This window comes from Meriones unguiculatus, chromosome 2, assembly GCF_030254825.1.
Source record: "Meriones unguiculatus strain TT.TT164.6M chromosome 2, Bangor_MerUng_6.1, whole genome shotgun sequence".
In the NCBI taxonomy this organism is placed as follows: domain Eukaryota; kingdom Metazoa; phylum Chordata; class Mammalia; order Rodentia; family Muridae; genus Meriones; species Meriones unguiculatus.
In genome coordinates, this window is record NC_083350.1 from 55465947 (window position 1) to 55481718 (window position 15772).

Here is a 15772-nt window from a genome sequence, read left to right on the forward strand (position 1 = left end):
GATATTGATTAAAAGCTTTTATATCAAGTACCCTATTAGTCAGTTTTCTATTGCTGTGGGGAGACCCCATGACCATAGAGACTATTACAAGAGATGGCATTTAACCAGAGGAGGGGGGAGAGGAATAGCTTACATTTTCAGAGGCTTAGTCCACTATCATCATGGCAGGGAGCATGGCAGTAGACAGGCATGGTGCTCTAGAAGTAGTTTAAAGCTACAGCCTGATCTGTAAGCAGAGAGAGAATGAACTGGGCCTAGCGTTGGCTTTTGAAACCTCAAAGCCCACATCCAGTGACATACTTCCTACAACAACACCACACCTACTCCAGTAAAGCCACACCTCCTAATCCTTCTAATCCTATCCAAGAGTTCTACTTCCTGGTGAAGTAGAACTCATTCAAATATATGAGCCTATGGGGCCATTCTTATTCAAACCACAGCAAGTAAACAGCCTGTGTGTAGCCAAGTCCCTCTTAGAATATGTGGTGATGACTGCTTTCCATGCATATAGGATGAGTTAAAATTCTGGATTACATGGTCATGGCGGCACATGCTGGTGGCACATGCTTGTAATCCAAAACTGGAAAAAAGGGGGATCCTTAGGGCTCACTGCTTAGACAAGTGAGACTACTTCGTGAGTCCCAAGTCCCAGTGAGAGACCTTGTCTTAAAAAGCAGAGTGGGTACTAAAGAAATGGCTAATTGGGTAAAGTGCTATACAAATATGACAACTGGAATCCGGATGCAAGCACCCATGTAAATACTGTTAGTGTGTGGCTGTCCGTCTGTAATCCCGTTCTTTGGAGGTGGAACTTGGGCTGTGAATGACAGAGCACTGCCCTACTCCCTGAACGGAGCCCAAAGCCAAGGGCCGGGTGTTCTCTAAAGGGGAGGTAGAATGAGGAGGACAAGAATTGACTCTTCACCCACAGGCTGGGAATGTGGCTCAGCCATCCAGCTATTCAGAGCTGTTTCTGGAGCCTAGCTCCAGTCAAGACAGTTGGGGACAGGCTGGCAACTCTCAGAGCCCCCGTTCTTCAGGGGCTCCACGCTGACAGGCCATGAGGCTGACATTCTGCATTTTCTCTTACAGGCTCTGGGGAGCTGCTGACCTGGGATGTCGGTGTTCCGGCTGGTAAGAACAGCACCTGCTGTGGACCTTTCCCAAGGCTGAGTCCAATCAGTTTCAAGGAAAGAAGAGAGTCACAGGAACCCCAGAAGGCAAACCCAGAGACAAGGGGTGACAGATGAGGTCTAGGAAGGCTTCTACTATTGGAAGAAAGCCAGTGTGGCTCAGAGTTGGGCCTCTGCAAAGTGGTCACTTGTGCATGGAAAATCCTCACTTAAATTCAGGGTCTTAAAAAGAGGGGTTTTTGGGATGGGGAGACAGCTCAGTCAGTAAAGTCCATGCCTTGTAAACATGAGTACCTGAGTTTGGTATCTAAGAGCTCACCCTAAAAAAAAAAAGAAAAGAAAAGAAAAGGAAGGAAGGAAGGAAGGAAGGAAGGAAGGAAGGAAGGAAGGAAGGAAGGAAGGGCCAGGCATGCTCAGTATTTGCTTCTAATCCTAGCTCTGAGGCTCAGTTGTCAGCCAGCCTCATTGAGTAGGTCAGTACCAGTCTATGAGAGATCTTAGCTCTAAAAACACAGTGGACAGCACCTGAGGAAGAGTAGCAGAGACTGTTCTCTGGCCTCCACATGTATACATACACACATACATTCACATGTCACCGCACATGTATACATGCATACATACACTCACACACAATGGCCAGGAATGGGGATGCACCAGACTAACCCAAACCAGGCTTGTGAAGACACTCACCAAAATGGCTTCTACCTTTTATCCCTAACCTAAATGATCAACTGCAGCTCATCCCATCAGTGGGAACTCATTTTCACAGTCTGACTCAGTTGGTGAATTTGCGAAAAGGAGAAGGGGGAAGCTCAGGAAATAAGAGACCTTGTCTGGCTGATAGAAAAACAGCAAACAAACAACAAGCCACAAGCATTTCTCACATAGGCTGATTCCATTTCTAAGCTATTATAAATACAGGAATAATGAATGCGGATGTGCAAGCCTTTCTGTGGCAGGGCACAGAGTTCTTTGGGTGTGCCCAGTGTATGCAAGGGGATGAAGTAAAGCAACGGCTGACATGACATGGTGAAGGTTTTTATCGTAGGTATGAGGGAGAGAACAGCTAGGGGCGTCTGGAGAAGTCCAGGGCTGAGAGAAAGAAGGAAACTGAACATGGCCGGCAGACTGGCCATCACCAGGGCGATCTGTGAGAGAAGGGAGGATGACCAGAGATGAAAGTAGAGGGAGAATGCTTGAGTATGCAGCAGCAGTGGGGGAACCTTGTAAAGAGAACAAGGAAGGAGGGAAGCCTGGAGAGGTGAGAAGGGCTAGGATGCTAGCATGGACTTTGAAATGTAGAACAAGTACTTGTGATACTGAGGAAGCCTGGAGTCCTCTTGTTCTTTGATATGCCAGTACAGGTATATGTCAATGGAGCCATACTCTTCTGCCAGAAGTAAGGAAAATGACTCCTTTTGGCAGATGGGAACTGGCTTCCCAAGTTCCTGAGGAATGTTGGCTTTTATCTAACCCACAAATCCCCCTGGAGTCCAGTGTGAGCTCATCTCTGGATATTTGGCCTGCCTTTTGGAGTTGGCGGAATTTTCATTTGGACCTGACATGCAGGTGTGGTCTAACTATTTTCCAGCTGCTACTACTATCTGCTCTTCTACAAACTCTTGAACACGATGCTTTCTGCTGCCTGCTTATTCAATAGAGAGGTTTGGCCAAGTGGCAAGTCAACCATCCCTCTCCCTGCAGACTACACACTCTGGTCTTTTGTTCTTTCTGTTCTCATTGGCTGACACCTCATCCCTTGTCATGGACTGGGAATACTCTATTGTATAGAGTTCTATAGGTAAGGACTTGAAAGATAGACAGCTCAGTTAGTAAAGCCCTTGCCTTGCAAAAATAAAAAATAAAATAAAATAAAATAAATGGATCCTAGGGCTCTCTAACCAGCTAACCTAGCCTAGCTGGAGAGCTTCAGTCAAGTAAAAGACCTTGTCTCAAAAAAAAAAAAATCCTGAGGAATGACAGTTGAGGCTGTCCTCTTGCTTTTCCATGCTCAATCATGGATATGCATGTACACATACATGCATACATGCAGGAACACATGCACACCAAGTTATATAGGCAGAAAGTTTAGAGGCTCAGCCCTCTGGTCTCTGTAGGTTGCTTAAGCTTTTAATGCAGCAGTCAAGACCCCCTTGGAGGGTGAATGACCCCCATCAGAAAACACAGATAATTTATAGCTGAAGCAAAATTACAGCTATGAAGTAGCAACAAAGATAGTTTCATGATTGGAGGTCACCACAACTGTATTAAAGGGTCACAGCGTTAGGAAGGCTGAGAACCACTGCACTAGTGAATCCTGTTGGTTTTGATTTTCTTTTCCACCTCTCTAGAGATCTTATGGTGCTGCTTGAAAGTTTGTTTTTAAGTGTTCTCCACTGTTGACTTTCTTCAGCACAAGAAAGGCACCTTCCCCAGTGCCGGCCCCACCAACTGCATGCTTACAGTGCTGATCCATCCTCGTTTACCCTCATTAAACTCTCGTTTCCAGCAGGCACCCAGGCTGGCCTCACACTTTCTATGGAGCCAAAGAGGACTTCAAATTCCCCTTTCCCCTGTATGTATGTGTATGTAGCGTACATGCTGTGTAAAGCATGTTCACATGTGTAGGCATGCGTGCAAGTAGGGGTGCGCCCATGCACACAGAGGCCTAAGGTTGATGTAGGATGTCTTTCTCAATCCCTTACCACCTCGACCTGAAAGTGTGTCGATTCAGTTGGTCTATCTAGATAGTCATCTTGCTCTGGGGATCTCCTGTTTCTGCCTCCAGAGCACTGGATCACAGGAAGGCTCCCACGCCCTCCTGCTTTTTTATGTAGGTGCTCAGGAGCTCAACTCTAGTCCTCAAGCTTGGATTCCAAGCTCCTTCTCCACCGAACCATTGCCCCTGACCTCAACCCACCCTCCTCAAAGTTTTCTGAGAAATCATTAGCAATTCTGTTGTGTAAACATAGTGAAGTGTATCTGCACAAACAAAGACAGCTACTATAAGTAGGACATATAAGGGACCACCATTGGGCATGTGGCCACTGTTGACTTAATTGCTCTTATGTTATGTTGCCTAAGATTGTATGCAGGAGATTTCCTTTGCTATAATTTTTAATTGTCCATTTTCTCTTCGATGGCTAATATTGGATCTACCTCTTAGTTTGTGTTCCTGTTGCTGTGGTAAACGTCATGATCAAAAGCATGTTGGAGAGGAGAGGGTTTGTTTGGTTTACAGGTTACAGATCCTCAAGGGAGGTCATGACCGAGGAACTCAGGAACTCAGGAACACGGAGGCAGGAACTGAAGCAGAGGCTGTGGAGAAATGCTACTACTTACTGGCTTGCTCCCCATGCCTGCTTAGCTTGCTTTTGTATACAACCCAACCTAGGACCACCTGCCACAGTGGGCTAAGCCCTTCCACATCCATCATTAATCAAGAATTGCCCCATAGGTATGCCCATGGGTCAATCTGATGGAGGCAGTTCTTCCGAAAGTGATGGTCTCTGTCCTTGGGTAACTACCTTATATAAAGTTGACAAAATAATAATAATAATAATAATAATAATAATAATAATAATAACCAGTATAGTTTAGAATCTAGAGACAGGCCTGTGTCTTTGAGGAATTTTCTAGGCCGGGTTCACTGAATGTGGGTGGCACCATTCCTTGGGTCGGGGTCTCAGCATAAACAAATAAGACAAGGTGAGCAGCTCATCAGTATCCATTTTCTCTCCCAGATCAAGATCTTTCCTTTTCTTCATTTACTTACTGCCTAGTTTGAACTTGGCATGCCCTGAGGTGGCTTTCTCAGAAAGGACACATGTTCTGAACAACTCCCAGGTTCTAATATTGTATGTGCATGTGAGGTCATTCGGACATAACTTCCACTGAAAATTGTGAAGCCACTCACGGTTGTCTTCTGACGTCTGGCATTGCTGTTGTGAAGTTTGATACTGTCCTGTCATCCCAACTCTTGATCTCTTGTGTGAATTGTTTTTCTCTTTCTAAATTTATTTATGATCTTCCCCTTGTCCCCAAGGACTTTGGAATGTCACTACGATGCATCATGGTTGAATCTGCTTTCATTCTTTGTACTGTTTACTCAAGTTCTCTCAAGGTGAATTGAGAAAACTTATGGGGATAACAGTGACTCTTCAACAATGTTTGTGCTGATTAAAGAAACACTATACACAAACACACACACACACACACACACACATACACACACACACACTTGTTCTTTTCCTTTAAAACCTCTGTGCTAAGATGCATAACATTAAATTTATTACTGTAACCATTCTATCATGCTTAGTGTTAAGCATCTCCACCTTGTTGGGTAACACATCTCTAGAAAAACTGAGACTCTAAACCCATTCAACATCAATTGCTTCTCTCCTGGCCTTTGAAAAACCATCTTTCTATTTTTTTTTTTTTTGTTCCTTTTATTTTGGCTCATTCATGTATTTCATAAACCGTCATTTGGTCTTTGTCTTTTTATGATTGGCTTTTTTTTTTAAAGATTTATCTGTGTGTGAGTGCTTGTATGTATGTACATACACCACATGTATGTCTGGTTCCCAAGGACAGAAGAAGGTAATAAATACCCTGGAACTGGAGTTGTAGACGGTTGTGAGCTGCCATGTAGGTGCTGGAAACGAAACCCTGTCCCTCTGCAAGAGCAGCCAGCACTCCTAACTGCTGAGCTGTCTCTCCTGCCCTATCATTTTGTTTCCTTCATTCCTTTCTGGTCTCTGGCAGCTCAGGTCCTGTTCATTTTACTTGTGTCCTGACACCTGAGCTCTTTTGCCTCTGACCTGCATGTCAGTACATTTTATAAATTGCATTAAAACACTTGCTCACAACATCCAGTATTCTAGCAGTGTCTTTCTTCTTTGCTGTTCATTTCCTCCTTTTCACTACCAGTACCTTCCTATGTAGGGGAGGGGAAATGGCTCAATTGGCAAAGTGCTTGCTGAGGAAACAGGAGGACATGAGTTCCAAACAGTGGAGCCCTTGTCAAAAAGCCAGGGTTAGTGGTGTGACTATAATCCCAGCCCTTAGAAGGCAGAAGTAGGACAATCCCTACTTGCTGGCTAAGCCAGTCTATCTAAGTCAGTGAGCATCAAATTCAATATTCTCAGATAAAATAAATAAGACAGAAATCAACTGAGGAAGACATGTGGCTTTGGTCCCTGACCTCCTCCACATATTTGTACACACACACACACACTAACCCTAACCCCAACCCTGAACACAAAGGGACACCCACACAACACCTTCCTATGCCGGCCCCTTGGGAATCATTTCTGTTACACTGAGGTTTCTTAAATCACCCGGGGGTTTCTGTGGCGAGAGTGATGGGATGGTATCAGTGTGATATGGCAGGCTAGCAAAAGAACCTGATGAATACGTTTTCAGCTCGCATTTTCCCGAGCGTTGGCTGGGGTACTGTGAAGATTTCTTAACTCCTGTGAACCCCATGGAGCCTCCTATTCCCACTCCCCCAGCCCTGGGATTACAAGCATACACCACCATGCCCGGCTTTAAAAAAACAAAAATAGATGCCAGGTATTGAAGACATCTCCGAGCACTCCATTTTTCAAGTGTGAGAAGGAGTCTTTTGTTAACCATCCTGCCTCACTGCCTTCCATGATCTGGGACAAAGTTTAGATGTCATTTGTTTCCTTTGACCATTTTTTTCCCCCTCTTAGTAAGAGATGTTATGGAGAAGGCTGAGCCCTGGCCCTGCTGAGTTCATGTTCTAGACAGACTGGACACTGGGAAGCTTGATTGGCAGTGAGGGGTCGTATGAGAACAGCTGAGGGAGAGGACAAAGAGATGGGGAGAACTTCTGACCCCTGGGGGCTTGCAGGTGGCAGTTCCATGACAGGTAAGTCTCTGGTGGGAAAAGGAAGGAAGAATCGGACTCAGACCACTATCTCTTCTCTGCACTCTAGGGTGACCATGTGTGGCTGGACCCTCCCTCCACCAGCAAGGCTGGGGTGTCCATCGGGGGCGTTGTCAAAGAAACAAAAGTGGGGAAGATCTTGATTGAGGATGATGAGGGCAAGGTTGGTATCGATTGGTATCCCTAAATCCCTCCCTCTGGGCCTCAGGCACTTGCTCACCAACACCATCCAGGAAATCCATTTATCCCCTGGGCAGGATAGACCACGATGGAGTCCTGCCCTGTTGAAAGGACATATTTGTCTTGGAAACGTTTTTGAGGACAACAACTGAGAACTATTAGGGGTGTAAGAAGGAGTGAGGCGATGGGATGAGGCAGGGATGATGGAGGTCCAAAAGCTGATGTGCAGAGGGAAAGAGGCAAGAGCGACGCTTGGTGAGAGAGGTGAAAGGAGGAGGAGAAAGAGCAGGAGACAAAAGTGTCCAGATTAGAAGCAGACAGCTCAGAGTGGTACAGTTAGAAGCTCACCCATCTGAACGAGACAGGGACAGTCAAGGACAGTGAGGGGGCACGCATCTAGCTGGTCACTAACTCCTCTCTAAGCTAACTTTCCTGTCCCCAGAGGCTCTAGAGAGAATCATGCAGACATGTGACCTACAAAGAGAAGGCTCTGACTGTGCCTAGGATCTCCAATGCTAGGAAGCCAATAAAATAATGACAGTGTTCCTTTTACTTGAGTAGCACTGTGGAATTTTAAAACCATGATTACTTGCACTGTTCTGCTCCAAGAACTCCCTAGGCCTCTATCTGCAACCCGACGCTAAAGTAGACTCCCAGCTTCTGCCTCCTACATTTCTATCTGAAGCTCAGCCCAACCCCAGGAACCACACAGACCCCAATCCCTTAGACAGGTGCTGCACAGAGCCACAGATGGATCCCTTGACCCAAACCGAGATCAGTCGTGGCCAGAGAGTCATCTCAGACCTGAGAATACGAAAGAGAGGGGTGTTGAGGGCAGACGTATGTGGAGAGTTGGTGCCTGTCATTACAGGAACACTGGATCTATGCAGAAGACCTCAGCGCCCTCAGGCCCATGCACCCCAACTCAGTCCAAGGAGTGGATGACATGATCCGCCTCGGGGACCTGAACGAGGCAGGTGTGGTACACAACCTCCTGATTCGATACCAGCAGCACAAGATCTATGTGAGTTCACTGGTGCCATGTCCTCGAGGAAGCTGAGGGGCCCGGAGCTCAGCACAGCTCCCCTTATCCTTACCCAGTGGGGTGGTCCAGACATGGAGGCTTTCTCAGTCTCTGCTACCAATCCAGAGAAACAGAAGCACGCTGGAGATAGACGTAGGTCCGCTGGTGCCCACCTAGAGTGCACGAAGCCTTGGGTTGGGTTCCTAACCACATAAACTGGGCATAGTCATGCACACCTATAATTCTAGGGACACGGTGGCGGGAGCATCAGAAATTCAAGGTCATCTCCAGCTACATGATTTTGAGACCAGCCTGGACTGCATGTTAAAAAAAAAAGTAGAGCTGGGAACATCATGCTCTGGGTGGCTCGTGCAGAAAGATGGCAGGTAGACGCCCAATAAGTGTTGCCCTTCTGTAAGCACCCGCTGAGTCTGCACTTCCCTCTCTGCGCTGAGCAGCCCTGCTCTGACAGCCGGGTGGGTATTGGAAGATGGTGGGTGGCTAAGCTCTCAGTCCTCCTTGGACATGTTGTAGAGACAGTGCCCCCTTACCCACTTGAAATAGAGTCTTGTGATAGCCCAAATCCATGGTCCCTTCCACAGGTTGAGGAGAGCTTCTAGAGAGACACAAGGTCCTTTTTCAAACCTGCCAGCAGGTGGAGGCCGGTCCCAGCCCTCATCCCAGTTCTCCAAAAGCCTGACATGGGTTTATAGACTTGGTATCAGTGTCTCTGTGGGGGAGGGGCTCGGGGAATCTGTCCAGGCGGATATGACCTGGACAGTTACTGCCTGGGACTTCTGACTGGTCTGATCAGGCAGTCTGGCCAGCCTGAGAGAAAACTGGGGAACAAGAGGGGGTGTTTAGAGGAAGAGGGGGCTTTGGGGAGGGGTAGCAGGGGCAGGCCGTTTCTTCTCTGGCTCCTGGGTATGTCAGAGCTCCGAGGAATTTACTTTTAGGGCTCCTCCCTCCTGAATCCTGCAGGGGTCTTTTACAGGGTCCTCAGCAAGGACCTCAGTGGCCTATTGTGGGGGATCTCTGGTCTCACCTCCACAGGGGCAGCTGTGCTGAGTAGGGGGAGGTTCCAGCTGGGTAGGACGTTCAATAGCAGGCTATATCCTGGGCCAAAAGTACATAGACCAGGTGATTGGGCTTAGCTGGGAGCAGCAGATGTCACCCCGCCTTCACAGAGACCTTTAAAAAGTGGCAGGTAAACACTCACTTACATACTCAACCCATTTTTATTGAGCCCTTTCTAAAACTAGGCAGGGCACCGCACATTCAGTGGGACCAGGAACAAGCTCGCAGAAGTTCACAGTGCCAGGGGGTTCTCCGTCTTCCCAGAGAGAGTAGCCGAGCAGCTGAGAGCAGCTCCCGGGGTGTTGTAGTCAAGGCTGAGAGGCCCAGCGGGTTGGCGGCACCTGGATCGGGTTGCTTACCACCTGCTCCCTTCCCCAGACCTACACCGGCTCCATCCTGGTGGCTGTGAACCCGTTCCAGATGCTGCCCCTGTACACCCTGGAGCAGGTACAGCTCTACTACAGCCACCACATGGGGGAGCTGCCTCCCCACGTCTTTGCCGTGGCCAACAGCTGCTACTTCAACATGAAGAAGAACAAGAGGGACCAGTGCTGCGTCATCAGGTGAGGCTCAGGCCCCGTTCCCTGGCCAGGTGGTCAGCTATCGCCTCCGAGCCCCAGAGGATCTCACAAAGAAATGGATACGCCTCGCCTTAAGGGGGCTCTTCTCAACCACCGTTCTTAGCAGCGGTGTTTGCCCTGAACGGCTCCTACTGCCCCCCTCTCTCAATGGCATGCCCCTCAGGCCTCAAGAACATGTCCTCCACACCCCAAGGACGTGTCCCTCCCCATCCCAAGGACATGTTTCCCACACCCTGAGGATATGTTTTCTGAAGATGTGTCCTCCATACTCTGAGGTCTCTGAGGGGTGGGAGGGACATGTTCCCCTCTAATCCCAAACCCGGCTCTGCTTTCCTGCCTGTCAGAGCCTAGCCTCCCTGACCACACACCTTCCTCCCGCTGAGGGAAAATAGGCGGAGTCAGAATTTGGTTTCAGAGCCTCTAACTTGGCATTGAAATCATCATTCACTTATTCGTGGGTTTGTTTATTCATTCATTCGAGATACTTTTGCACCCCAGGTTAGAGAGGCAGCTTAGTTGCTAGGGTGTTTGCCTACTGCGTGAAGCAATGGGTGAACTGGGTGTGGTTGTGCACATGTGTAATCCCAGCACTCAGAAGGTGAAGGCATGAGAATCAGAAAGTTCAAGTTCCCCCTCGGATATAGAGCAAAATTTAGGCCAGCCTGGGTTGCACGAAACCCTGTCTCAAAAATAAAAATGACAGAGACAGAGTATTATGTTCAGGGTGACCTCAAATTTTTCATGTATCCGAGGATGGCTTTGTACTTCTGATCCTCCTACCTCTCTCTGTCATCTTAAGTGTTGGGATTGTAGGCATGAAGCATGTTTGTTTAAGCCATGCTGGAGACAGAAACCAAAACTTTGTGAGTGCTAGGCAAGTGCCTGACCTCCTGAGCTACATCTTCATCCTCTTTTCTTATTCTCTCTTTCTCTGTCTCTCTCTCCATTTCTTTTAAAACAGGGTCTTCCTATGTAGCCCAGACTGGCCTGGAACTTGATATATAAAATGGTCCGGTTTGAACTCAAAACAATCTGCCTGTCTCTACCTAGAGTTAAAGGTGTGTGCGCTACCACGTCCATTCATGCCTGGCTTCTTAGTCACCTCCTGAAAGGCTTAGCTCCCCGAGCCTCACCTCAGTGCTGGTAGTCAAAGGCATGCATGCCAAGCAAGCGCTTTAGCCCTAAGCAGGACTCTAGCCTGAAATCCTACCTCTAATATGATTACAATGGCACTTACATGTCAATATGAGCTCACTGATCTGTGGTGCACATCTCTGGTCCCAGCTACTTAGGAAGGGGAGGTGAAAGGATCTGTGAGGCCATGAGCTCAAGATTAGTTTAAGCAATATAGTGAGCCTCTGTCTCACTTCTTTCTTTTCTTTTCTTTTTTTTTTTTGGGGGGGGGGTTTGTTTGTTTTGAGATAGGATTTCTCTGTGTAGCCCTGGCTGTCCTGGAACTCACTATGTAGATCAGGCTGGCCTCGAACTCAGATATCTATCTGCCTGCCTTCTCCGTGCTGCAATTAAAGGCATGGGCCACCACCACCAGGACAGTATTTTTTTTTTTCCATAAATTTCCTTTTTGTTTGTTTTGGTTTCATTTTGAGACTGGGTCTTACTACGTTTTTGAGAGCTATGTCTTTCACAGCTCTGGCTGGTCTGGAACTTGCTGTGTAGACCAGGCTGGCCTTGAACTCACAGATATCAGTCTTTCTCTGCCTCCTGAGTGCTAGAATTAAAGGTATGGCACCATGCCCAGTTCAGCATGAGTTTGGGTTGAATATTGAAGCCACATAGCAAGCAGCTGGCTCTCCAGGATGGTTGGCAATTGCCAGCTGCTAGCAGACACCCAGCAGAGCACTGAAGGAAGAAAAGACTCACAGGCTCTTCCTGGTGGGGAAGGCACCGAGACGAGGGTGTGAGGCGCTGGTCACACTGCACCCTCAGTCAGGACGCAGACAGAGGTGAATGCTAGTGCCCAGCTTGATCGGTCCTTTTTATTCCGTCCAGGGTGCCAGCCTATGGGTAGGTGCCAGCTGTATATAGGGTGGGTCTTCCCCCCTCAAGTAACGCAATCGAGACAATCTCACAGGCGTGTCCAGAGGCTGTGCCGTTGGTGACTCAGAGCCTGTCAAGCTGACAGAACTAACCACCACAGGGAGCTCCATACATAAGAACACAGATTCTGACTGGGTCTAGCTCAGGCAACCTGGAATCCTGGATTTCTATCCAGGTGACAGATGCCACTGGCCTGGGCGGCCACATTTCATCCCAAAGACACCGGGTTACCTTACTTGTTCTGTCAGGGAGCCCTGGAACAACCCAGATCATAGTGAGAGTCTTTCAGCCTAGCAGGAAAGAAGAGACAACGCAATGACAACTCAGGGGTGTTCGGCTTTTCGACTTTGTCTTCTACAAATGTACTGAGCTATGTTATGGTTATCCCGGAGCACATGAGCCCCACAAAGCCACTAGTTGGGCATACCTGTATCACAGATAGTCTGAGATGCTCAAATGCAGTATGGAATTTCTTCATGGGAAAGGGGCATGGCCCAGGTGTGGACCTGGGGGGTGGGGAGGTGGGGGAGGGGTGGGGTGGAGCAGGGAGGTCATTTATATCGAGTGGAGAGGCTCTAGGTAGTGGTGTCTGTCTGCGGCCTCATCTGCCTGCACTCTCTGGCAGTGGCGAGTCTGGGGCTGGGAAGACTGAGACCACCAAGCTCATCCTTCAGTTCCTGGCTACAGTCAGCGGCCAGCACTCGTGGATTGAGCAGCAGGTCCTGGAGGCTAACCCCATCCTGGAAGGTAAGCTATGATCCTGAGGACTTGGACAGGAACGACTCTCTCCACATGTGATAGCCATGACAGCCATGACACAAGTTATGACCTTCAAACAAGGGTGGGGCGAACAGGAGTGTGTGGTCCCAGGCAGCATGAAGAGGACAGATGACAACTATAAACTTCCACGATGAGTGTTTGCCACCAGATACACAGAGCGTTCCAGCCAGAAACAGCAGCACGTACCTGCAGTCCTAGCTCTGGGGAGGCCAAGGCACAGGGACCTTGAATTTAAGGCCTGAGCTGTATAGCAAAACACTACCTCAGTAAAACCAAAAAGATAGGCTATAGAGATGGCTTAGCTGGCAAAATGTTTGCCATATAAGCATGAGGACCCAAATTCAATCCTCGGCACAGACATAAAACCAGATGTGGTGGCACTTGTAATCCTAGCATGAGAGAATTAGATGCAAGTAAATTCCTGGGGCTCAATGGCCAGCCCAGCCTGATTGGTGAGCTTCAGATCCCAGTGAGAGAGAGACCCTCTCTCAAAAGTCCAAGGTGGATAAAGAATGACACCTGAGGTTGATCTCTGGCCTTCAGGCGCGCGTGCGCGCACACACACACACACACACACACACACACACACGTACACACCACGGGGGTGGGGTGGGCGGGGGTACAGTATTGCTTTAAAAATAGGATTTCAAGATCAAGCCAGTTTTCTAGAAATGTCTGTGTGTTTTCGGGTCCCTGGGAAGTTGTTTCTGGGCCACAGACCATTACGGCTGCAACGGGGAACCATAGAGAAGACAAAAAGGGAAAGGCAGGAGTAGACAGAGCAAGGATTCGGGCTCTAATGCTGACTGGAGAGTTGGGGAAGAGAAGAGAGGAAGGAGGGTGAGGAGGGGGTCAAGCCGGAAGCCTTGTGCCAGGGTTAGTGTCCTACAGTCACTGTGTGTTTACAGCGAGAGGCCCTGCAGTGTGCTCACAAGGCCACCCTAAGGACAGGCTCTGGATCAAACTCCCCCTTAGAGGAGTTACATTAGGTGTCGGTGCCCTTTCCTTGGGTGCAGTCCCTGGCAGGGATGGCCCAGACACGTGTTACCTTGGCCTCAGGTAGCTGCTGGATATAGTTCATTTCTCTTCCCCCATTTCTACAGTTTTTGTTTTTTATCTTATGGAGGTATGAACATGTATATGTACAAATGTACATGTATGTGTAAGTATATGAAGGTCAGAAGTCAACCTTAGGTGCATTCCACCTTTTGTTTGAGACGCTGACTTGCATCTTCACCAAGTGGGCTAGGCTGGTTGACCAGCAGGCCCCAGCGATTGCCTCGGGATTATAGCATGTGCCAGCAGGCCCAGCATTTTACATGAGTTCTGGGGACCCAAATGTAAGCCCTCGTGCTTGCAATAATATGTTCATTTATGTGTGCACACGCAGGTGCCACAGTGCACTTGTGGAAGTCAGAGGGCAACTTGCTGGTGTCACTCCCCCCCGCCCCCCATGCCAGTCCCTTGGATCAAACGAAGGCCATCAGGCTTGGTTGCAAGCACCTTCGTCTGCTGAACCATCTTGCTAGACCGTAAGGGGTTTAGAGTTAGAAAGACTGTGACATTGAGGCCAGCCTGTCTTTGAAAACAGATTTAGTGGCAGTTCGGTTTGAGTTCGTGTGCATGGTGTAAACGTGGGGGTGGGGGGAGGACGTGCACATGGAGAACAGAGGCTGATGTTATGTGCCTTGTGTGTAAGTATGTGAGTGCCTGATGAAGCCAGGAAAGGGTGTCATATGCCTTGCAGCTGGAGTTAGGGGCAGTTGTGAGCCACAAAATGCTGGAAACCAAGCTGCAGTCCTCTGCATGTGCTCCTGACTCCTGAGCCATCCTCCAGGCTCCACCTGGTTTCTGATAGGGCGGCTCTCACTGAGTCGGGAGCTCACCGATTGGCTAGGCTGGCAGGCAGCGGGCCTCCTGTTCCTGCCTTCGTGGGCTTACGGGCGTGAGAGCCTCCCAGTGTCCCTGCTTTTTTGTTACTGTCATCACTAAACGTTTGACACAAAGGACTTCATTTTGATTCTGACAGTTTCCCCAGTTCTGTGGGTCATATGAGAAGCTCTACGAAAGATACTTTGGGTCCATGCTAAAATCCACATATTTCCTTCTGTTGCCATCTGCCCCTTCTGAGGGGAGTCAGGCTGTGACACTCATGCTTCCCATCCCACCTCTGTCTTGTCACCTGAGTCGTCTCTTTTTTTCTGCTCCTTTCTTTTCCTTTTTTTTTTTTTTTGAGAATTTCTTCATGAATACCGTATTTACAAGATTTTCACCTTCCCCTCTCTCTCCCCCAACTCCTTCTGTGTCCCTCCAACTCTCCTTTAAATTCGTGACCTCTTCTAGTGTACTTATTTTTTTATATATTTTATTGATTCTTATCTTATGTGCATGAGTGATTTGCCTACATGTGTGCCTTTGCACCTCATGGATGTGGTGACCTGTGGAGACCAGAAGAAGGTGTCACATTCCCTGAAGCTGGAGGTACAGATGGTTTTAGGCCACATGTGGGTGCTGGGAGTCAGCCCAGCTCCTCTGAAAAGTCAGTGCTTTTAACTGCTGAGCCTTCTCTGCAGCCTCATCTTCTTTAATTGTGTGTGTGTGTGTGTGTGTGTGTGTGTGTGTGTATACGACATGCTGAGTCTTTTTAGTGTAGCATCTATGTATATGTATTTAAGGCTGACCACTCACCAAGCACAACCGCTCTGTTGGCCCTCAGAGGCCTCCCTGCCTCCTTCGGCCCCTGCAGGAGGCCTTCTCAAATTCCGAGTGTAGCATTCACAGCTGTAAGCCACCTAGCCTCCTCATTTGGCCAGCCTTCTTTCCTCTTCTCTTGGTCTACAATCAGGCCAGATTCCTACTCTACGGGAGCCTTCTGACAAGCTAGCTTTCCCATACTGTCCCTTGCCTGCCGTGCCTATCTGAATGACCGTCCTCAGCCTTCAATTAACTGCAGGCTCTCCACTGTCCCGTTACAGACTAGGGGCTTTCGAGCTATGTTTACCTGAAGCAGCCTCTTTCTTATGCT

At 48.5% G+C, this 15772-nt stretch overlaps 1 protein-coding gene across 1 annotated transcript in view; it reads left to right on the plus strand.

Annotated features, from left to right (window-relative positions):
- The window catches only part of Myo7b (myosin VIIB), a 78783-nt gene that overhangs the window by 12684 nt on the left and 50327 nt on the right, over window positions 1-15772 (plus strand). The window contains exons 2-6 of the mRNA XM_021643396.2: window positions 1093-1134; window positions 7097-7210; window positions 8099-8251; window positions 9707-9891; window positions 12593-12714. Of these exons, the coding sequence (XP_021499071.2) occupies window positions 1117-1134; window positions 7097-7210; window positions 8099-8251; window positions 9707-9891; window positions 12593-12714 (592 nt within the window). The 5' untranslated portion in view covers window positions 1093-1116. The remainder of the gene's footprint in view (window positions 1-1092; window positions 1135-7096; window positions 7211-8098; window positions 8252-9706; window positions 9892-12592; window positions 12715-15772) is intronic.